The following is a 23,487-nucleotide window of genomic DNA, read 5'->3' on the forward strand; positions in this document are numbered from 1 at the left end:
AAAGACCCCGCTGAGGACAAACTGAGACAGCACCAGCGCCGCCTGCCCTGTCTCTCTGTGGGGCCCGGGGTGCCGGTATTGGCTTCGCGAGCCGGCAGCACACGGGGCGGCTCCTGCCGCGGCTGAGTAAGGCGGGGCGGTCCGGGCAGGCCGGAAGCGACGCTACTGCCCAGGCAGTAAGGGCGGCGGGGCCCTCGGGTAGCTCGTGCCGGTCAGCCCCCGGGAAGGAGCTTCGTGGCCCAGTGGCCATCGTTAGGCTTCAGGATACACGGGCGTGGCGGGCGGGGCGACCCGGGGGTGCGGCCCCGCCCCCTCCCTCGGCCCCGCCCCCTCCGGCTCCGCCCCCCGCCGGGCCCCGGGGGCGCGGGGCCCGCGCTGCCCCGTGAGGTCACTTCCGGTGAGGACCGGAAGCGGCGCGCGCGCGGCCGGATTCGAATCGCCCCGCGCCGCGCGGCTGCTGCGGGCCCGGGGCCGGCCCCGCCCGCCCGGCCCGGCCATGCCCATCCGCGCCCACTGCACCATCTGCTCCGACTTCTTCGACAACGAGCGGGACGTGGCGGCCGTGCCCTGCGGTCACACCTTCCACCGCGCCTGGTGAGCGCCCCGCGGGGCCGGGCCGGCGGCGGGGGAGCGGGGCGGGTGCTCTGGCCGGGGCCGCCGGCGGCGGGTTTCAGCCCCGTCGGGCTGCGGGTTCCCCCAGCCCCGGCGAGCCGTCCCGCCCGGCGGCCCCGCTCCCCTCCGGGGGGCTGTGGGTGCTCGCTGCGCCTCTGGGGCCTGCTGCGACCCCGCCACGCACCCCCCGGCTCGTCCGGGGCTGCTGCGGGCGCTGCCCCGTCTCTCTGCTCCGCCGTGGCGGCGGCTATGCCGCTTGGCGGGGCCTTAGAGGAGCACACGAAGCTGCGGCAGGAGCCTCGGGTGCGTTGTCACTCCTCTGCCTGTGGCCTCCCTTCTCCGGGAGGGCCGGTCGGTGCCAGCAGATTGCTCCTACACAGGGTGTTTATCTGGAAGGAGCGGTGTTAGATTACGAGTGAATCCTCCCAGGCAATTTCATGCTTTTGCTGGAGCTGTTTTGCAAGTGTTTGTGTTGGAAGGAAATGGTTCTTCTGAGGAAATAAATTCTCTGTGTGTGGAGGGAGCGGACATTTGCTTTTCTGGCTGACTAACTTGGAGAGGGACAACTGCTCGCAGGTGCGATGGTCACCTCTTAACCAGCGGCACAGCTCGGGCTCGCTCTAACAACCAGTGGAGGAGGGAGAGCTTCCGAAGGTAACCTGCCAGCTCCGGATTGTTACCGTGCTCCAAAAATAAACCGTTCCGAGTATGACGTGATGGCTTGGTTGCAAAATGCATTAGTAGCTCTCCTGGGGAGCCCGACAGGTTTGCGTTCATCAGCTTGGAGCAGAGACTGACCCGGTCTCCCTCGCTCTGCGGAGGCGTGTTCGGTGTCAGTGGCACCCTTTGGAGCTGACCAAACTGGGGATCTCTCGACTGTCATATTCTGATATAGTGGCTCTTGTGCCAGATCTGTTCACTCCTGCGAAACTGCAGTTGTTCAAAGGCTCTCTCCCAGAGAGATCTGAGCTCTGTAAAAAATCTGCCCTGGTAAAGATAAGCTCACACGCTAAATTCAGCTGGGAATTGTCTCCGAGGCGAAGGTAGAGTGTGTGTGCTGGAACATGGCGTTCCCGTTAGCTGCTTAGTTGCTGGCCAGGGTTAAACCACAACAACCTCTGGACTAAATGTTTGCATTTCTGGTTTTAGTTTGTAAAAAGGATTTGCATCCTGCTGTCTCCTGGTGAGTGGGGGGTGGCCCCTGGCAACAGCGCTCCTGAATTTTAAGGATTTACTGTATGTTTTCTTTTCCTTTCTCAGTCTCATCCAGTGGTTTGACACAGCACCAAGCCGGACTTGCCCACAGTGCAGAATCCAGGTAAAACCATCACCTCTTACACATCCGTATTTCTATGGCATGATGCTCTGCAAACGGCACCGAGGAGCTGTGGCCAAGGCCTGTGGTGATGTGAGGAAGAGGCTCATGGTATGAAGTAGAGAGAGTTTTCTGTCACTTGAGGCTCTCCCCAAAGGCTTAAGAGGGTGAACTCCCCTCAGCAACCCTTCTGATCAGAGGGGTGGTCTGAGGGTACCTTGCTGCTGTCCCTATTGTAGCTTCTCTAGGAGGGGTCTCTAGGTTTTCACAGCTTTTATTTAGGCTGAATAAGTTCTGGCATAATGACAGAAAGGGCTGGAAGGCGTTAATCAGGACACCTGACTTGTGCCATCAGGTAAGCGGCCCATTCTGCTGCACATGGTCCTTATAATCGAGTCCTTGCTCTGCAGCACTTGGCCCTTCGTTGAGAAAAGCAAAGGCTGAGGAGGGAGGGAAGGATGTGCTCTGCTTCTGAGATGGGAAGCCAAGGCTTGGGGATCCAGTGGCTTAATCGGGACCTGAACTTCTTTGAAGTCCCTCTGTCACCATACTTGATGCCGCCAGTAGGTCTTGGCGTGTAGTAGCTGCAGGAGATGTTGCCTCATGCTCAGATGTAGGTTTTTAGCCAGCTGCAGCTTGGGCTTGTTCTGTGTTCGTGCTTCTTTCTTCCTCTCAAGGTCTTGGCCCTTGTTCCTTCCCTGACTTGTTGATTCCCTCTGTTCTTCACTGCCTCTTACATCTCTGGGTTACCATGGAGTTATCGCGAAATAACATCTTATGTAGCAGTAACTATGCAATTAGCTGGTGTCATGACTGTATATAATACTTAAAACACAAAGCTGTAGCTGCATGGGGGAGGTGTGGAGAGCTATCAAATTCAATTACAGCACCTTCTGCCTGCAGAAAGCAGCACGTACTTCTGTCTTAGGATTTGGCATCGTGTTCGCTCAGCGTCAGCTGCTTGGGCCTTTGCTGCCAGAGAACAGACTGCGCTTGATTCAGAAATGCCTGAATCTTTCTGCTGCGGCTCAGGAGCTTGGCTGGAGTCGCGCTCCCAGAACTGAGTGGGGGGTCTGCTGCTGTGCCGATGAGCCAGAGCAGGGCATCGTCGCTCATGGCGTCGGGCACGTGATCTGACTTGCCTTTCATGGCCTTGTGACAAGATGGTACCTTCTCTCCCCTCATTCTGTCTTCCATAGCTGTTGTGTTTCCATGTCTGTGTCCATCAACCTCTTCTGTCCCCTGCGTTTAGGTCAGCAAAAGACACATCATCAATAAGCTGTTTTTTGATGTTGCCTTGGAGGAGCAGACGGCACCGGATGCAGAGACCTTGCAGGTAATTTGACTGGGTGGTTCTTCTGTTGTGTGATGCTTCAGCATCTTGGAACTGCAGCCTGGGCTGCCAGTCCTCTGCCAACAGCTGCTTCCTGAGCTGGTGCTCGCTGTGCTGTGCTTGTGTTTCAGACCTGGAGCACATCAGTGTCTCCTGCCTGTCTCTGTTGTCCCTCTTGGTCCTCGCCCAGTCTCAGCTCTGTTGTAAGGAAGTCTCCATGTGGTGGCTTAGAGTTCCCCCGACCAAATCCTGTGCGACCTCCCCTGCTTCACTGTTCTTCTGGTTCTCCCTTACCTGGAAACCTTCTGAAGCAGCATCAAATGAACATCCAACTGCTGCTTCTCCCTTGGGTCTCAAAGCCTTGGGGCTGAGGCTACAGAGCTTTTCTAAAAGGCAGGAGAAGGAAAATCCCAAATGCAATGAGTTGCTGCTGGTGCCTGTGGCTCGGCTGCGTGCAAGCCCTGCTAGCCCCTCTGGAAAGAAGGGGCTGTTGGAGGAAGTGCCACCTCCTCACTTCTGTGCAGGTAGGTTTGTTTGGACGGAGTGTAAGGAAGTGGGGCAGGGTGGTGATGAAGTTGTGGTTCCCCAAGAGAAATTAGGAGAAGGACTGCTTGAAGCTGCACCAGCAGTGGTGGACAGTGCTGAGGCTGGGTCCGTGGGGGGGAACCTGGCTGGAGCTGGGGGGCTGGGTGATGTTCTCCTAGTGCCAGCCCTACGTGCGGGGAGCTGGGGGTGAGTGGGGATGAATGCGGAGCGGTTGTTCCGTGTTCTCCTTTGTTTAGCGTGGATGAAGCATGGCTCCTTATGTCTTGGAGTTATCTGTTCCAAAAAAAAGTCATAGTTTGACCTTGGTATAATGGGACGCTTGTACCCTCTTGTGTTTAGAATCAGCATGTGCAGCAATTACCATAATTAGCGGTTGCCATGACAATGCTATATGTATATCGTATGTTTTTAAAATAAAGCCAGCCAGACTATAATGTCAGTAGCACTGTCATTTTCAAAGACTGCTAATAAAGAAACTGAAGGCTAAAGTATGTGTGCCGAGGAAATGAAAACGCATCTCTGGGCACTTGAAGCTGTGTGCCCTAGAAGCAAAGCAATGACTTGGAGCGGATAAACATTGCCTTTAGTACATATTCAGATCTGTTCTCACAAGTGTAAATAGATGAGTGACTCAGAAATGGGTTGACTGGAGAAAATTGCCCTAGAAAATCTTTCTGTTCTCTCCCTGCCACCCCAGGATCTAAGATGGGTTCCCCCAGCCTTCCCCTCCAGGCAGGCTGTGCTGAAGAGCTGCTTCCTTGCCCAGGGCAGGACTGTGGAGCTGCTCCTGCTCAACAAGCTTGATGGTAACTCATCATGCACAAAGTTTTTTGTGTAGCTGTCAGAGCAATATCTAGCCCTGAGTGTGTAGCTTTGCTAATGAGAGTGCTGAGGTCACCATGTAATGGGAAAGAACCAAATGTTTTCTGTGCAGATTAGCATAGTTAGTTTGTGTCGGTATTTACTGCCGCATGCACTGATTGAGGTTGCTGTTGGGCTGATGATGGTTTGTCACCAGTTCCGTGTTGTGTGCTGCCTTGTTTCTGGAGGACATGGAGCACCTTAAGAACATGGGAGACCATCATGGGTGGGATTTAATGTCCATCTAGACAGGAGTTGTCTGTGATGGCCTGTCTGATTCGGGCCTGGGCAGCAGTTCAGCAAAGCAAACACACGGTGGGCCATCCCCAGACTCTTTAGAGGCTGAGAAAAGAATTGCTGACATCCTCAGCCAGAAGCGATTTCACCTGAAAAAGCCCCCACATTCAGCGTTTGTTGCCAATCACTGCTTGTCCCTCCAAGAGCCTGGGCGTAGAGTGGTACTCAGCTTCATAATCAACTGGAGCTGTATCTGTGCAGCCCACAGATGTCCTGAAATGAGCATTTGGCTTCCTGCCATGAAAAGGTTAGACTGGGGCAAGGGAATGTGCTTCGACATGCTAGAAAGCAGACTGTGTAGCTGTGATCTGCTTGTTGTCTTGGGGAGACAAGATGGGGATGCCCTTCTGAGAAGCGGCCTTATGCACCCCGTTATAAGTGGCCAGAAGAGCTCCCTCGTAGTCTGAAACCTCCTCCTGTTGCAGAGTTGTCCAAATTACCTTCTGGATAATAGTTGTCTTTGGTGCTATTCCTCACTCTTCTGCTCTGGAATGTTTACAGTCAAAGGAGTGCCAGGGCTGCTTTGCTTCCCCACCACTGGGCATCAGCTTCAACTGAAACATTGATCGGAGGGAACTTGGTTGCCTGGAGTAGCTGCAGACCACGGGCTGAACGCTGCGACATGGCCAGACATTTTTGGGTGCTGAGCCTGGGTTTATCCTGTATGGCTCTTAAAGAGGGTCCTCAGTGATCAGAACAGTCTCCATGTGGCTGTTCCTAGAGCAGGAAAAGTGTGAGTTTTGGGGTGTAACACTTTGGTGACGTTGTCCGGAACCGGACGCTTCCAGTTGTTTGTGATCTGGGGAGCGGAGAGCCCTTCTTCCAAAGGAAACTAGGAGACTTTGGCTTGTTCAGCTTGGCAAAAAGGAGGCAGGAGGAGGAGGATTCCTGCCAGTAAACCTGCTGGGGAGGGTAGAAACCTGGTAGGACAGCTGTCTGTTTGTGGTCAGGATATACTCATTTATCTTGGGGAAAGTGTAACTCAGGCTGGCAGAGAGAGGAGAGCTTCTATCAGAGGAGCGAAAACTGGGAGCAGCCTTTAGGAGCTGTGGTGGAGGATGAGGGATTTCAGATTAAGTTGATGAATGAGGTAATGTTGCAAAGCTGCCCGCAGTAGCCCAGGATTTCTTTGCTCTCATGCTAATTAGCACATCTTGTGAGCTCACTAATCGTTCCTGAATAGGACTCTGAGGAAGCTACTCCAGAATAGTTCCTGCAGCAGAGTTAATTCCATGTCAACCCTCCAGCTGTTGTCCCCCCAGGGGCAAATCCAAGTCAGCTCTGCTAGGCTTTGCATTTAGTTCCTTCTGCTTACTGAGCTTTGCATCCCATATTCTCTTTCCTGTCTTTATTGTCACTAGCAGAGCTTCGCTCTGGCCCCGTCAGATCCATGGTCACTGGTAGTGCTATTCTCAGCTCAGATTTGCATGTAGCGTTCCGGGTTGCACAGATTTGTGTGCTCTGCTTCAGTACTGTGTTGGCATTTTATTGTGGTTTTATTCCACTGCAGTTCCTGCCTGACTTGTTATGTGCTTTCCTCTGCAGTTCTCTAACACAGCTTTTTAAGTCATCTTCTGTTGACTCTTTCCTGTATATATTTCTCTCTTGCTCTGTTTTTTTTAAATATATATAGATAGTCTCTCCTTGTAACCTCTCTACATTTCCTTTGGCTATTTGCCAGTGTTCATAAGTCATATCACTTCATTATCTATAATTTAAACTATGGGGCATTTGCTCCCTCTTTCTGATCCTTAATGAAGGCATTAGAAATGTTTGACCTTCCCCAGACCCTTGTAGCACCCAGGAGATGTTACCCGCCCTCAGTTTGGTGTGGATTGGTTTATTGGTGATCTCTTTATGGCCGACTGACTGAGCTGTTAGTTCGAACCAGCATCCCGAACTACAGTGACTTTAGTGTCTGTCAGAATGCTAGCTGGTGCCTTTTGATTGTGTGCTTGGTTACCTTTTCAGACGTTTGGACGTGCCCTCCTGTCTCCCACCTGCACCTGATTAAAGTTCACTTCAGTTCAAAGCAACTCTCAATCCAGTTAGTCTGGCAACATCCTGCCTTATTGCCTTGTTTAGGTAAAACATTATAAAAATTGTTCCTGTCTGATTTCCTGTGTTTCCCTGAGAGCCTTCCAAAATTATTCAGCTAAAACAAGATGACTGACAGTGTGAGAAACACAAGGTTGACAAGGCTAAGACGAAACTGGGATCTTCTCTTCTCCCCCTGAAGAATGCCAGTTGGAGGTGCTCTTTGCGTTCCCTGTGATAATACTTGCATGTAACTTGGTGCTTGCTGTTACCGTGTTCCCTCCTTTGCACCTGGCTGGTGCAAATGTCCTGCTGAGAAACCTCTTGGGTCCTTTTAAGATCTGGTGGAAGCTCCTCTGCAGGGCGTTGCCTAATCGGGTTTTCTGTGTTGTGTTTCAGAATGAACTGGACAAGGTGAAGGCTCAGCTCTCCGTGAAAGGTGGGTTCCAGCTGCCTGCGGGGGATCGGTAGCCCACGGTTCGTGGGTCCTGGGCTCTGTCAGTGCTAGGTGGCTTGCCCAGGCCTGAGGAACCCCCATGCAGTGCCCACCCCTCTCTGAAGCTGAGGGTGTGGTGCAGGCTGCAAACTGTTTTGCTGGAGGAGCTTCTTCAGAGCTTTTTCTGAGGCGAGACCACCTACAGCTGTACCAAGCTTGTATGATGGAGCCAGGGTCCGCAGCCTGGCCCAGCTCTGCTGTAACTGGGGAGCTCTCTGCAAGCTTAGAGACATAAATGCATTTTTTTTGCCCCTCTTCCTAATCACAAGCTACAAAAGTGCAGCACAGCTATATCTGGAGCAGGCATACTGAAAGCAAAACCCTTGGTTTGCTCACTGGGAAACTCGCAGCTGCATATGGCAAAGGCTTGTTCCTTCTAACAGATGAGGGGGTAAAAGTGGTGCCCAAGCAGCAGTGGGAAAGCTTTGGATTTGTTTGGCTGCTGCAGTGCCACATGTGTCGCGCGAAGAGCAGACGGAGTTCAGTGTGCGCGCTTCCATTTTCCCATCTTTAATTTTAGAGGATGTTTGAGGGAGGTAGGAAAAGCAAAAGCCCTGGAGACTTGTCGATGGGTTTTAAGCATCGTCTGTAGGCAGGCTGTCATCAGAACATGAGTCATGAGCAGCGAAAGGAAAATGTCAGTCTGAGTGACAGAAATCCAAAGACACACTAGCAGAAGGGGAAAAAAAAATCTTTAAAGAATGCTGGGGGCTCACCCACGCCCTGAGAGTCGTCTTTCCTCTGCCTTCCCTGCGTGCACGAGACAGACATGAATAGCCAGTAGATTGAGGATTCAGTCCTTAGCCTGAGAGCAGAATTGGATGGTCTGCACGTCTCTATTCTGAGGCCTGTTCTCTTGCCAGCTTGGTTGAGTTTAGGGACTTGGTAGAGAGCCAGATCTTCTGGGGAAGGTGGCTGGGATTCTTGCTAGGATGTTATCCAAGAAAAACTGCTCGAAGGCCTGCTCATCTTCTCGGCTTCTGGTGAGTAGAGGTTGGATTTGACATTCCCTGTCCCATTCTCTTTTCATATTGGAAATGAGCAGCTCCTTCCCACCTCCTGCCTCCTTTGCTGTGGGCACTCTGCTCTCTGGTGGTTCTTGTGTATAAATTCTTCACTTAAAGATGTGCTCTGTGCTCTGCGCTGTAGAGGAGCTGTGTAATTGCCAGTCTCTGATCAGCTTGCAAATGGCTCTAGAGGTGCTGAGCTCTGAGCAGAGCCAGCAGGCACCGTGGGAGGCACTCTGAATGAGCTGAAAACTCATTCCTGCAGCATGGGGAGGTTTGACTTCTGCCATCTGCCTCTGGGCAGCTGGGAACCGGAGGAGGGGGAAACCCTAACTCTTTTGGTGGATGTGGAGTCCCTGCAAATGCAGGGGAGCGTCTCCAGGCTGTGCTGCCTCTGGTGAGGAAGGGTTATTCAGATCAATGGAGACAAAATGCTTTGCCAAGAAAAATGTGTTTTCCTAACCACCTGCATGCTTCTGCTGGGATATGTTCCTCTCCTTCCCCGGTCCCATGTGGCTCTTACTGTCTGATCAAGCAATGAAGCTGCACTGCAGGTCATGCTTCCATGGGATGCGGTGGCACAATTTGAAGCTGGATTGCTCACAAGGAGAAAAAGCTTTTTGGAAAGGCACGGATCGGCTCTCCGCTGTTGTCAGGCTGGAGCCACGGATGATTTTAGGAAAGACAGAAGATGCTGAGCTGCAGACTTTACCCTGCTCTCAGCAGGGTTAGACATAGGGGTTGCTGCTTTCCCTCATTGCCCAACTGCTTCGAGCTTTCCAGTGATGCTGACTGTTCCCTGCTTAGGTCTGTCAGCTCCTGATGGTGATTACTGCTTTGTGAGCTGTTCTTCCCTTGTCTCAAAAAAACAATTTGAAATTTAGTGTTATTTTCCACTACCTTCTCTCTGGTGGTCAGAGGCATGTGCTTTGTTCACAGATTGCCTGTGTGGGGAGAAACAGCAGGACTTGCAGGTTTTGGGACCTGCAAAAAGTGGGTGCTCTGGGGAACCTACTCAAGCAGTTGCATGCCCTGCGAAGCACCCAGTGCCCAGCAGAGCTCTGCTTTACTGCCCCTTGCCCTTCGACGTAGGTGCTGCGGTGAGGGTAGCTGCAGCAGCGTGGTGACGCAGCAGCGTGGTGGATGGCTGTATGCAGCTGCTCGACAGCCCCTGAAGGGCTTTCCCACACGTAAGGCTCCATGTGGAGAGCTCGGGGCTCAGCTCTCTAGCTCTGTGACAGCTCAGTGTAACTCTAGAACAGTTTTCCCTGTGGAAGCCTGGCTGTGAGAGCATGCAAGAGTTAAAATGCATCAGCTTAATGCTAGCAGGGCTGGCACTGGAAAGCTATTAAAGGGAACTTGTTATCTTTAGTAAAGAAAATCTTGAAGCCTGCTGGCACTGGGAGAAGCAATCGCTCAGTACAGACCCTGGTGCAGACAGCACTTAGGGAAATGGCTCTACAGGAGCGGCCAGCTCCTAGCAGCCTGCAGCCTGAGACTGCAAGCAGTGTCTGTTGTGCTCCTGCTGCTGTGGGGCAGCTGAAGTCTGCATTACCAGGCCATGACCTTTTTCCTTTTTCTTTTCCAGAGAAAGAAAAGCGGGAATGCCAGGCCCTGGTGGATGGGCTGAGGGACACTCTGGATGTGCGCAATGCCACAATAGAGTCGCTCCAGAAGGTGGTGGGAGAGACAGAGATGTTGTGCTCCTCTCTTAAGGTACCTTTCCTGTCCCTGGCAGGACTTCAGCGCTAACTGTTGCATGGTCAGTGTTAGTTTTGTTGAAGATCTCTGCAGGCCCTGCTAATAAAGAGATTGCTGGTGGAATTTTGGATCTGATGCCTTGAGAAGCCTGTCCCCTTGATCTCTGAATGACAGGAGGACGGTGGAGCTGGGTTTTCTTTTTGATTTTATTAATGTGAAGCAAGTAGTGTTGCTGGTCTCGAGGTCCTGAGTGTGCTCCACTCGGGAGTGATTCAGAGGCATAAAAGGCAGGCCAGTGGTTTGTGTAGAATTCGCTGCGTGCTCAAGGCAGAGGTGGCCAGAGTGGGGGAGAGATGCCAGCCTGGCCTGGGGGATGCTGGCTGAGCCTTACTAATGAAATGGCAGTGCTGATGATAAAGGTAGCAGCATGAACCGGGAGGCCCCAGCGCCCCATTGCTGAAACACTGGCTCCCTGCGGTAGAATGTTCTTCTGAAATGGATTTAGGCCGGGCGGGATTCAAGGAAAATTAGTTTCTTAGTTTGATTGGAGGAGAAATCAAACTGAAATATATGGAGGGGGAGTTGCAAGCTTCAGCTGAGTGGGATTTGATCCAGCTAACTCTCCTGTCTCTGTTCTGTTGCCAGGGCTTTCCTTTGGTTAGGTTAGTAATGTGTGAAGTCCAGGGATCAAATATTCCTGTTGTGTTTCAGCATGCAGTGACTCAGGGTGTAGTCATGTACTGTGTGTAAACAGCGAGTGGAAGAGGGTAAGAGCAGGAGCTGCTTTGTTGAGATGTCTCGTAGCCAGCAGAGCGACTTTGCCTTGGCGGTGGCCTGGGATGGACAGTCTCCACTGTGAAGATGACGTGCCCGTCGCAAGAAGATGGGGTTTGGGCAGGTGGGGTTGTGAGCTGAGGCTGAAAGGCAGGGTAGGGGTCAACTGTGCTTTCCAGGATCTCTGCTCCTTGGAGTATAGGCCTGACCCAATAGCCTAAACTGCATCATGTTCCTTGACCTGCAAGGCCAAGTGGCCCAGGGAGAGCTTGCAGATGGGTTGCAGGGTCATCTTGCTGTGTGCCATCTGCAGCTGGGCTCTTCCTGAGGTCTGCCTGACACTAGCAATGTGGTGCTGTCACAGGGCAGGAGGAGGGATACAGTAAGAAATTAATGCCAGACAGGCCTTGCCATGAGCCAGCACAACTTTTTTTGCCTGATCGTGTGATTATATCCAATCTGCTTGGCAGCCTGGGTCTGTGCCGTGCCAGAGATGCTCCTGGGATCCCTGCGTACCAGTGGCAGGATATTCTGATGCTCCCTACTCCTGCAGAAACAATTGTGACAGTGGAAACTGCTGCTTGCTGCTCAACTCAACATCTCTGTGCTTGGCTTTCCTGCCTTGGCACCTCAGGAGGAGGCTCAGTGGTTATCTTGCCTGTTGCAAAACGCTCTGTGTGTCCTTAAGTCCTTTTAATGAAGGCAGGGCAGAAGGATTAGGAACCTGGGGGTATCTTTTCTGTGGTGTACGGGGTTTCCCAGCTAAATGCCAAGCACTGCCTTATACCTCATCATTAAAGATTAAAGCACTAAACTTCTGCAGTGAAAATACAGGCTTAACTAGCTGTGATGCAGGTCAAGCCCACAGGCTGCAAGCCTTTCCTGTCTTCTGCTAGCACTGTCAGCTGCTGCTGAACCTCTGTGTGAGAGTTTGCTGCTGTTTCAGACTGTCTGAGGCTAGGGGCTCTGCTCCAGCCTGGCACAAAACACTGCTTTGGGGATCTGAAGTATAGAGAGCTCTGCTTAGGAAGAGCCAAAGATAGGCTCTGCTTAAGCAAGAGCAACACGTGAGCCTGCAACACTCTCCCCTCTGCAAAGTCCCAGCAGTTTCACAGCTGTTTGGTCTCCATGACAGAAAGCAGCTAAAATCCTTTAACTTCTGTGTGGCAGAGAGCTTTACGAGGCAGTGGTCTTTTGCCAGGCCTCTCCCTGGAGTCAGCACTGTGCTGAAACCAGGCCCAGAGTCTTTTGAAGGCACTGTGTGAGGTGCCCAGACACACACAAACCGAGACAACACAGACGCGTTGGAATGGTGCTAATTCAGGCCAGCTTCCCCCTGTCCCCTGCCACACTGCAGATCTGTGCTTTTTTCAGCTCAGCTGAGGTTCTTCATTACTGCTGCCTGCTTCTGGAGAGCCTGCAAAGGTGCTGGCTGCAATAAGCTTGCAGCCTCTCTGGGCAGGTGAGAGAAGCGCCTGGGTGGGTGTCTGGTTTGGCTGAAGTCTCCCAGAAGAGACCCACTCAGCATTCCTATTTCTGCTCTAAGCAGCTAATGGCAAGGAGAACTGGGAGGCTAAAGCAAAGGGATCAGCTGTGCGTGGAGGAGAAAGCAATAGCAAGGTTTCCTTGCAGTGGACTCCTTTGCTTTTGAAAAACAAATTGTCGCTGTGTACAGAATACTGCGCAGCCCCGCAAACACTCCCAGCAGAAATGAGGCTGCGATGCAGTTTCAGCACCAGGCTCGTCTTGCGATTAGCACTGAGACCCTGCTGCGCTTGCAAGGAGCAGAGCTAGGGGTGCAGCGGGGAGGGAGCTAAACTCTCCGTAATCCTGGGCTGCTGAGGTGGTGATAGCATTAAGAGCCAATGTATGCTCCCAGCTGCCCGCAGTGCGCATAAGCCAGGATGTTTCTCTAACAATCCCTGGAGCCTTCCTAACGGTCTGTGTGCGTTTGCTTCTCTGCAGAAGCAGATGAAATTCCTGGAGCAGCAGCAGGAGGATAACAGAAGTTCAAAGGAGGAGGCCCGCCGTCTGCGGAACAAGCTGAGAACCATGGAGCGGTGAGATCCCAGGCTCTCCCTGGGCCTCACAGGCGGGCTGCATGCCTCTCCCCTTCTCAGAGAGGGAGGGGTTCTGCTGTGCCCACTGCAACACCCACCCCCACATTTGGGTCACCTTACTCCGTAAGGTTGGAAACTGCTGCATTAGCGCGCCTGCTCTTGCCTGTCTGTGCTCTTGCCCCTGCTATGTTTCCAGAGGGCTGCTCTCCCGAAGCAGCAGCAAGGCATGGCACTGTGTGCAGGCTGGCCTCACTTCTGGTGCTCCGAGCATGGCTATGTGCCATTCCTGTTATCAGAGGACACTGGGCAGAATCCCAGCTGAAGAACACAGTCAGCCACGGGGCTATAGGGCTCAAGAGCTGGGATGCTGGCTCCATGTGCAGTATGTGTGTACAGCTGCCCCTTCTCTAGTCTGTCCATGCAGTGCTACCCTTCCCTAGCGAAAAGCCCTGCTTGTGGTGGGGCAGCTGTGTCTTCCCCACGACATCCAGAGTGCCTGCAGCAGGAGCTTAGGCTGCACCAGCTGCCTAGGAGGAAGCAGGGCTCCAGTCTCTTTCCCAGCTCTGTTTGTGACTCAGGTGCTGAAGGTACGTTTTTTTTTTTGTGCAGGATTGAGCTGTTGCTTCAGAGCCAGCGCCCCGAAGTGGAGGAGATGATCAGAGAGATGGGAGTTGGGCAGGCAGCGGTGGAACAGCTTGCCATCTACTGTGTCTCGCTGAAAAAGTAGGTGCTGCGGGCTTGGCACAGCCCGCTCATGCTGTCCTGGGTGTGCCCAGGGAGAATCCTCTGCCGAGAACCGGCAGACACACGGGCTCTGCGGGGCTCTTGCCGCCTGTTTGGACCTCCACTGGGTTTTCACTGGTAGATCCTGGGGACATAGATTGGAGCCTGTCACACTGAACAGTTCCTATTGTCACTGTAGTGACATGCATGTCACCATGGGAACTGTCTCCAGAGTTGTCAGTGCACCTGTGAGGTGATGATTATTATTCCCTCTGTTCCCCTCTTGCACCCAGGGGGAAATGAGTGGATGTGGGGCTCAGGGTTGTACCCTCTGCTGCATTGCACTGTGCAGCTGTGGCCTCAAGCGCTCTCTGGCAAAGCAAATCTGCAGTGCTGCCCTCCCCTACCTGCAAATCCATCTGGTCCTGCTGGGCAAAACCACAGCTTTTTTTGGGTCCATTCTGATGGCAGCTGAATAATTGCAGCTTTGATACAAAACTGTAATGAGGCAAGTGTCCCTGTGGTGTAATTGGGATGAATGTGCATGGCCAATAGTGGGAAGTCTCTGAAAAGTCACTTAAAGCAAAGTCCCCTATTTGCTGCCAGCATGGAGGCTGCTCTGTTGTCTGTCTGTCTTTTCCACTGGCAACTGAAATGTCTCTGGAGCAGGTTTCCATTTTGCTGGTGAAATCTGTTCAGGCCCTGTTCTCAGGCATGGTATCCCATGCAGCTTTTTTCTCCCCCACAGTGTAGCAGTATGTTTGACACGCTGTTGGTCAGTGTTGGTACACTCAGCTCTGTTCCCTAAAGGGCTCTGTGTCTCCCAGGTTTTCTCTGGTGGCTCTGCAGTTGCAGATCTTCAGATTAAAGGTCTTGAGTTGTCTCTGAGAAGTTCTAGCTCAATCCTCTTGCAAACAGTATGACTCTTCCGGGTTCTTTGCAGGGAATATGAAAACTTGAAGGAGGCTCGGAAGATCTCTAGCGAGATGACAGAGAAGCTGAAGAAGGAACTGTTTTCTGCCAACAACAAGGTAAAGGGAGAGTGTGAGTTGTCAGGGTGACATCTGGTCTGTAGATCTTTGTCAGTAACTGGCCCAAGCCCTCTGCAGTGACCCACTCCCACACTGAGCACTGCTTGAGAGGTATGGGTGCTGTGGAAGTGTCAGTAAGTTTCTGGGTCAGGGGGTGATGCTGCGGTGAGTGAGCAGCTCACGGGCTGTTGTCAGGAGCACAGTCTCTGGGGACAGTGGTGGGGCAGCATGTGCAGAGCCAGCCAGAGTTTGGCAGGGAGCCTGGGCTGAAAGGCAGCAGCACACAGGTGCTCTGCTGCTTCTGCTGGGTTCTGGAAGCAGCACTGCCTTCATCCTGCCACACTGCCGAGTGTGAGCTTGCTCAGCTGCCAGCAGAATCAGGCCCCTAGGAAAGGTGGGAAGGGGTTTGGAGCCAGCATCAGCTGAGCAGGCCTTAGCCCTGGCTTCGTACAACCACAGTTGTGCCCAGCCTTGTGCCTTCAGCTGACTGAACTGGGCCAGGGCTCCCGCATGATGCTGTGCCCAGCCAGGAGAGGTTCCCAAAGTGCGGTGAGGACATGCAGGTGGCTCTGCACAGAGCCTGCCTGGGCTGGTCCTGGCCTGGCGCAGAGCTTGGAGCTGCTGATGTGCCTCTACTGCTGTGCTCCCCCTGCTCCAGGCCTGGATGGGCTCGCCCTTGGTCAGTTCTAGTAGCAAGTCCCTATGAAAACTGTGTGTGTGTAGCCCTGCTCTCCAAGGCACAGGTGTTCCCTGGGGCATCCCCATGTCCAGGCTCACAAAGTGAGAGATGGGTGGATTTGGCCTGTTTTTCTTACTCGGCCATAGCTGTTGTAGTCCCCCCAAATGGAGAAGGAGGTTCTCAGGTTGCTGTGCTGCTCCCCAAGGGAGTTAACCCTCTACATGAGGTGCTGCTGCTGGAATCGGGCTGCTTCTGGCTGAGTCAGTGACAAGCTGCAATCACCGGCTTGAGTCAGGAGGATGCGAGTCAGTGCACTCAGGGCTCCGGGCTTGGCTGATGGAGAGGTGACTGTACCAGCACTCTGTGGGCTGGCCCAGACTCCTGAACCCACAAAAGTCTCTGATGTGGTAGCAGTCCACTTCTTGACCCCTGCTCCTGGAGTGCTTCCCTGTTGAATCAGGCTTGTCCGTCTGCCAGTACTGCTGATGCACAACCATCCTCCAGCCTGTGGTTTGTAATTCCTGTGCTCTAGTGTGTCCAAAGTCCTGCAGGAATTCAGAATGCAGCCACCAAGTGTTAGAGCAGGGAACCATCATGCAATGCTCAGGAAATGTTTATAGGAAGGTTTGTGTTGGGCAGGCAGCCCTGGAGATCCCTCTGCAGGCAGCTTGAGGAAATAGGCAGGCATTCGATTGCTCTGGTACAGGAGAGATTGGTCAGACTGCCATAGGAAATCTGAGCCCTTAAACAGGGGAAAGTAGCCTGTGCTGCAGAGCTACTGCTGTCACAGGGGATCTGCGGTCTCCCTTACCTGTGTGTTGTAACCAGTACTCTGCTGTTTGGTGGGGGGGGTTATTCTGCAGCTGCAGAAAACAGTTTCAGAGTTGGAGATGACAAAGGAGGAGTTAAAAAGCACCCAGAAGGATCTGAAGAATGCGGACAAGGAGATCTTGGTAAGAATATCTTTCCTCAGTCTGCAGTAACTGGCAGCTGGCCATGGCCTGCAGCTGCAAAGCCAGGAGTTACGCTGGCTTTTGCTCAGTGACTAGGTTACCCAACCCACCTTACCTCTCTAATTTGCCCCACCTCTGAGCTCCACCTGATGCTGATTTATGGAAGAGGGGCAAAGTATCTGCTACTAAATCTTTCCTTATCTCACTGTCTGCTTTCCCTTTTCCCTCCAGAGTTTGAAAAAGAAGATAGACATCCTGCAGGATACTCTGAAGGTCCCATCTGTAACCAGAGAGACACTCAGTCGGCTAGTCTTTGAAAGGTTAGTGAAGAGCATCCTCAGATACAGGCCAAGGGTGGAGATAGCAAGTCCAAAGTAAGAGTTGGCAGTTTAACTAGCTGGGGAGGTGGAGACGTGGTAGTCTGGCAGGCATCGCAGTAGCATAGTCATTTTGCTCCTTGTATCCTATTTTTTTTTCTTGTTGCTGACAAGGTGGTGTTTGGTTTACGTGGAAAAAGTGTGTGTTTTGAAGGGTTTGAGTCAGGATGGGATGGAAGAACGGGCTAGGTTTTCACAGACTCTTTGTCACTATGTCCTGACAGGGAAATATCCCTAAAGCTGCCCTTCTGGTTGCCTCAGAGTTGGCCTTCCAGTGGGCGTGCCCTGGTGTATGGGGACCAGAGATCTTAGCCAGGCAGAGGAACCTAGCCTGAAAAATGGCATCTTTAACATTTTTATCAAACCCTTTCTTGGGAGGGGCTTGTGCTATTACCCCAGCTCAGCAAGCTGGGTTATGTACACAGAGCAGCAGCGTGCCAGTGTGTTTCCCTGGGCTCTGGGTGCTGCTGTTATAGCACAGGCCATTTGAGGGCGAACGGTAGTTTGGGATATTGACTATAAACTCTGGGATTCAGATTGTCCTTTCTGTGACTTGTAAGCAGAACAGGGCTCTGATCAGGTCCCACTGCTGTCTTGCAACTCAGTCACGTAGCGTGCAGCTCTGTCTTCCCCTCATCTGCTGGGTGGCAGGCGGTGGCCTCCCGGTAGCTGATGCCTTGCGTGGCCTTTACAGCCCCACGCCCGTGGAACTGCGGCACCCGAAGCTCCACCGCCCGGCCCACAGCGATGAGATCAATCTAGATGCTACTTTTGATGTGGACACCCCTGAACATCAGTCCTGCAGATCTCCCTTCAGCCCTGCAAAAAGGCAGAAGCTGGATAAAAAGCCGTGAGTTTTTCCTCCTCTTTCTGCTTCTAAAGGAGATCAAAGTCTCAATTCTTTGGAAGTTGCTGTGTGAGATCAGATAGCTCTCCAGCTGCCTGATGTCGTGCTGCAAGTTTTGTCGTCATTGGCTTGGCCTTGTCTGTCCTTGCCAGCTGCACTTGAACAATAAATCTCTGCTGATTTGCTCCTTGGGCTTCTTACAGGCCTCCCGTGGTAAATCTGGCAAAGAAAGTTCTGAAGGAAACAGTGGAGGTAAAAGGACTAATCTTGATTTCTGTATCACCTCTTTGATTCTGCTGTTAATAAGCTTGGGATAAAGGACCCATTTTTTCCATGTAGGAATTGCTGTGACTGTAGACCAGCCCATCTACAGAACCACAGTATGTGCTTCAAAGTGCTTTGCTTGACAGTCTCCTAGAAACACTGTATTGCTGCCTCAGGCCTCCTGCAATTGGGCAGGAGAGGGAGGGTGAGGACCCACAGGCTTCTTGCCAATTATCCTGCCTCAGATATGCTTGACAGACACAACGTGGGGCTGACCACGAGAGCTGTGGCCTCAGCTAAGGGGGCTCTAATCCCAGCCTTGCTGGGTGCAATGTCCTGCCTCCCAGATGCTCTTCCACATGAGCCCTAGTGGGAGGTTTGAAGCTACTGTTCTTTGGCCTGACGTGTGGTACAGCAGTATCTATTACCCTAAATAGCTGTCTGTGTTGTTAGTGCTCTCTGTATGCGGACTAAATTCAGCAGATCATGCTGGTTAAAGGGCTTTTCTCATTATTTTGTGGGACAGAACTGGGCAGATGATCTGGAGGATGATGCTCTTAAAGGACTCTTGCCAGCATTCATCAGGAACTCTGTTCTCTCCAAGAAGCCATCTTCGGGTAGCTTGCTGGGTCCCCACAAGAACATGGGCACTGTAAGTATGACTGTCCAGTTGGTGAGCATGTCAAGGGCTGGCACTGCACACCTCTGTCCTGAAGTGACCCTACAGGAGGAAACGAATGAGGCTTTTACCTTGCCACATAGAGCGTGTGGAAAATAAATCTTGGAGCACAACCTGGCTACTTCCCAGTCCTGCAGAGCTTCAGGGATGGCAGATGCTCATTCCCTTCCTGGCAGCAGACTAAATGGCCCTCCATGTCCCCTTCCTCCATCTCCTTGGAGCTTGGGCTGTTTTCCGTGTGCTCCTCAGTCCCAGTGACAAAGTCCTAAGCCTTGCTGCTTCTTGAAAAGCTCAGCTCGCTGCAGGAAGTGCCCAAAGTATCCAAACTTTACTACTACTCTTGGCTCTGTTTTTCCAAAGGTGAGAGCTTAGCACAAGTGCCGAGTGTTTCCAGGTGCTTGTCACCCTTCCCCAGAACCTGTGGCCTGCAAGGCTTCCCCTTCCCCATAACCAACACGAGGAGGTAGCCAAGGCTCTGTGCTGCTGCTCCAGGCTCATTTCTTTCTCTCTCCCAGGTGAGAATGGGGTACGACGGCTTGGGCGGCAGAACAAAGTTCATACAGCCTGTATCCTTTCCTGCAGCTCACGTGGCAGTGGTGATGCTGCGGGGACCTGATCTCTGTTCCTCCTCTTCAGTCTCAGCCATCTGGGAGTCGTGTTCCCCAGTCAACCAGAAATGGACTGGGATCCTGAAGGAGCCATCAGATTTCTCCCTATCTGACTCTATCTAACAAGTCTGAGCTCAGCAAAAGCATCAAGGATCTGAACTTGCTGACAGCATTATCAGAGGTGGCTCATTCAGAGGAGCATATCAACTAGAAATCGGTACAATTTACGGGGGCTGCCTATGCCCTTGGGATCTCTGAGCAGCAGCATAGTGCAGCCTCTTCCTGGCCGTGTGCCTGCCAGCCCGTGCAGCCGAAGCCTTTGTTCCTGCAGGATGCTGCTCTGCCGTGCCTGTCCCTGGGCTGAGCTCACCCAGTGGGTGGGGAGCTGCTCCGACTCCCCCTCCTCACTCAGGAGCAGTGTCCTTTCCTCCACGGAGGCTGCCCCTCGCCTGCCTTCCCCAGGCAGTGCTGTCAGAGAGGGGTGGTGGTGCACCTATGGCTCTGACTCTGCTCTAACTCCTGGTGCTGGTTTTGAGAGGGTTTTGCTCTTCATAGAAAACCAGGAGGCTGAAGGAGAGAAGTGATCAGCTGGAAGGTGTGACCTGCTGGGAAGCCTTGGGTGGCTGCTCCTGCAGTCCCACTGTGTAAGGGTGGAGGTACCCAAAGGCAGGGAGATGCCTGAGCCCGATCTCTGGGGCCAGATGTGCCCATGCTGCTGGCCTGAGGTGAATGGAGAAGGGGGGCAGCTGTCCCTCGCACATGGCTGATGGAGGAGCAGCTCACTGCTCCAAGCCTGAGTGCTGCAGGTGTGCCAGTTTGTGTAACCCTCCAGTTCTGATAGCATGGGCTGCACCTGCCTTGCCTTTCAGTGCTGCAGGCTTAGTTTTTGACACTTCTGTGTCTCTGGTGTGAGAGTTAAAAAGGACTTGCTGCTTTAAGGGCTCTTCCCTTGTTGCTCTGTCTCGGGAGGCTGCAGGCTCTGGCTGCTGTGCCTTTCCCTGCACGGTGTCCTGGCTCTGACATGCAGGGTAGATCTTGAAGCTCTGATGGATATGCTTAAATGCTGTTTTGTGTGCAGGGGAGTAGCATGGAAGTGGGAAGCATTCCTTGACTCATGGGTCAGGACCATGCCTGAGCTCTGTGAGTAGGGAGCAAAGCCCAGCCTGTTCTGCAGGGAGTTTTTCTTTGGGTGCAACTGCATGGCTGGGTCCCAGGTCTGTGGTTCAGGCTAGTCTGCAGCAGGTACTGGGTCACTTGTGTCCCCAGGGCCTTGGTCTGTACTTTCCTTGACAGTTTTACCTCCAGACAAACCTGACAGAAATCCGTCCGTTAGCAGTGAGGAAGAAGAAGAAGAATGTCTCCAAACCAGCATCTACAGCTCCTTCTGCCTCTTCCTCCAGCAGCAGTCAAGCCAGGCTGGACAGTTTCCTGCAGTGAGAGCCCCCACTTCCCCGGGGAGCGGCTGGGCAGGGCGGCTGCAGGGCAGAGTGCACTTGCCCAGAGCCTGGCACGAAGCAATGTCCAGCCACTGCGGGCGGCAGGGGGGGTGCTATTTGCAAAGCACCAATGCTGCCTTGTGGGTGAGACAAGCTGCCCTGGGGGGAATCCTGGCCTCAAAGCAAGCTGACAGGAGACCAAGCCTCTGGGTAATGCTTGGACTGATTTACCTCCCTCATTTTACACCTCCTTCCTCCTATTTTCATGAATAAACAGGGTTTTCTTATCGTCTGGCCTGCTCAGAGCTCTACAGTTGCTGCTGCTGTTGGGCTCTGACATCAGGTGGAACTGCACTTCTTGGATGTAGCGGCAAGCCAGAGGTGCAGGAAGGGTATCTGGGATTCCAGGCTGGAGTGAGATCAGGGAGAAGGGACCTGGACCAGCTCTGCCTGGTGTAAATAGCTCTAAAAAGTTTCCTGGAGGAAGAAGAGTGCAGAGGGCAGATCAGCACTGGCCTGCGTTGCTGCAGGGTGGCTGTGTGTTCATCAGATGAAACACCTTCCCTCTGCCGCAGGCCTGTGTGGGTTGGGGAGACCCACGGACAAGCCTGGGGGATGTTCTGCCTTGCCCTGTTCGGGCCATGAAGCTCAGTGCATTTTTGCAGACCTGGCACTGGAATTGCTGACCTGGGGAGGAGGGTGCTGGGGGTGACCCCTTGCCCTGCTTGGGAACGGGGAGATCGGTACGCTGACGTGACCTCTGTTTGTGGCATGTGCTGGTGTGAAACTTGTTTGTGAAATTCTGTATTTTTTTTTTTTAATGAAACTAGGGGTTTTCTTCGTTTGTAACTGATCTGCCTAGCGATTTTTTTGAGGGTTTGAAATGGCCTGAAGGAGTGTTGAGGAGCAGCTTCCTTCAGGGGAGGGGGAGAGTGATGGGGCTGAACCTGTCTGGAGTTGTTCAGCTTGGAGACGTGGGACAGGAGCTCCCCTCTTGCCCCATGGCTGAAGCAGGGCTGTTCAAGCTGCAAGGAACAGACTTGGGGAGGTACCTTGCTACAGCCACTCAACTGTACAAATCTGTGATGTTTCCCACTTCCAGCTGCTTCCAGCAGTACATAGACTGGATAAAAACATGTCTTTAGGGAATAAAATACACTGTTGTGCATACTTGTTAACACAACTGCCTTCTGAGTGTTTTCCTCCCTATTGCAGCTTGGGGTGGAGGGGGCGGAGCTCAGGTTCTGAGTGTGGGGTGACAGATGTGCCTGACCCTTCTGGAACCTTTGTGCCAGCTCTCAGGAGACGGGCCCCCGCTCCAGGGAAGGCTGTGGTGGGGTGAAGCTGTGGTGAAAGCGGTGCCGATCTCCAGGGCAGTGAGTGAGGCCAATGCCCGCAGAGCATGAGCTGTGTCTTGCTGGCATCAGCTGGGGCTGACTGCTGAACGGTGTGAAATGGGTGGAGGGTCTGGAGGAGCATGAGAAGAGTGTTCAGAGGGGTGGGAAACAAGCCTGGGGGGAAGGGAGGGGGGACCTAATCAAGCAGAGTTAACTCTGGACAAGGGAAGCCTGTGAGAGACTCTGCAGGGAGCCTTTTACTGACCCTCCTGCATGGGGCACTCACCTCTTCAAGGTAGGTACCTGTGTGTGTAAAAAATTTAAAAAAAAAAAAAAAAAAAAGTGACAGACATGCTCTAGATCTCTGGCCTGAAGCAAGTTCAGGGACACCCTTCCAAGAAGGTGGCAGAGAAGGTCTGGCTGTGTGGCTGGTGAGGGACGTGGGCTTCCATGTTGGGGTGCTGGAGAGCTGGTCGTGTGTCAGTGCCCATGAAGGCAGAGCCGCTCCCATCTGCAGCGGAGGGACTGAGAAGGGCTTTTGGGGCTGTCCTGCTCTAGCCCTGGTTTGGGGACCTCTCAGAACCAGGGGGGAAAATGTTTGCATCTGATCAAGCCAGCCCTGCCCCCTGCTCAGCTATGGCCCCAGGGCCACCCTGCAGGCAGGTCTGGGGGTCCAACCTGCCCCCAAAGCTCATCCCCATGGGCTGTGTAGCCTAGTGTCCCCTCCAGCAGGGACAGCAGCACCTGTGTGAGCTGGCAACTCCATCTTTGACTTCTGCTGAGTCTGTTACCCCCATTACTTTAATCTGATTTCTATTTCAAAATAAACGCACCCTGGGCCAAAAAGCCCCCCTGCTCTGACTGTGGTGAACAAAGGACCTTCATTTTGGTGTTACTTGGTGTTGGCTCTCCCTGCTGTGTGCCTGAGTGGCATCTTCCTCTATCCGCCATCATCCCCTAAACTGGCATCACCTGGGTTTTGGCACCAAGGCACCTTTAAACCAGGGCTTGAGTGCCTTGGCGGGGCAGTCAGCTGCTGGGCACCACCTGGGCCGGGGCTGCTCAAACTCTGCTGAGTTTAAGGTGGATGTTTTGAGTTTCCTGTGTTTGGGGGGAAAAAACCCCCACCCAAACCAAACAAAAAAAACTAACAGAAAACCCCAAAACCAACCATTTTTTTTTCTGGTCTGGCCATCTTGTCAGTCCTGATCCCCTTACATCCGTTCCTCCGCTCTCCAACTTTCCATACACTTGCTGCTTTTTTCAAAGTTCCTTCGGGTGTGGTTTTGTTCTGCTTTGCTGCACTACGCATTGACACTGCTAGAACTGGAGACTTTTTACTTTTGCTTGTGATGATTTTAGCTCCTCCAAAGCCACTTTCCTCCTTATATTACACCCTGTACACCCTACACCTGCCCCCGAGCAGGACAGCAGCGAGCCCCCGCCACAGGCAGGGCTGCTCCCAGGCCAGAAGGGTGCATGGTGGGGAAGGGGCAGAGGCACCGACTCCCAGG

At 53.0% G+C, this 23,487-nt stretch overlaps 1 protein-coding gene across 1 annotated transcript; it reads left to right on the top strand.

Annotated features, from left to right (window-relative positions):
* The first annotated feature begins 496 nt into the window (after nucleotides 1–496).
* Nucleotides 497–21,736, top strand: TRAIP (TRAF interacting protein). The gene is given in 17 exon segments (XM_074878716.1): nucleotides 497–594; nucleotides 701–915; nucleotides 1,762–1,794; nucleotides 1,797–1,930; nucleotides 3,180–3,263; nucleotides 7,401–7,440; nucleotides 10,093–10,220; nucleotides 12,945–13,039; nucleotides 13,649–13,762; nucleotides 14,706–14,793; nucleotides 16,336–16,425; nucleotides 16,657–16,745; nucleotides 17,497–17,652; nucleotides 17,853–17,901; nucleotides 18,440–18,565; nucleotides 19,108–19,158; nucleotides 20,506–21,736. Coding segments are annotated over 17 exon segments (1,722 nt in total). The 3' UTR covers nucleotides 20,638–21,736.
* Nucleotides 21,737–23,487: the final 1,751 nt, after the last annotated feature.

This window comes from Strix uralensis, chromosome 10, assembly GCF_047716275.1.
Source record: "Strix uralensis isolate ZFMK-TIS-50842 chromosome 10, bStrUra1, whole genome shotgun sequence".
In the NCBI taxonomy this organism is placed as follows: Eukaryota; Metazoa; Chordata; class Aves; order Strigiformes; family Strigidae; genus Strix; species Strix uralensis.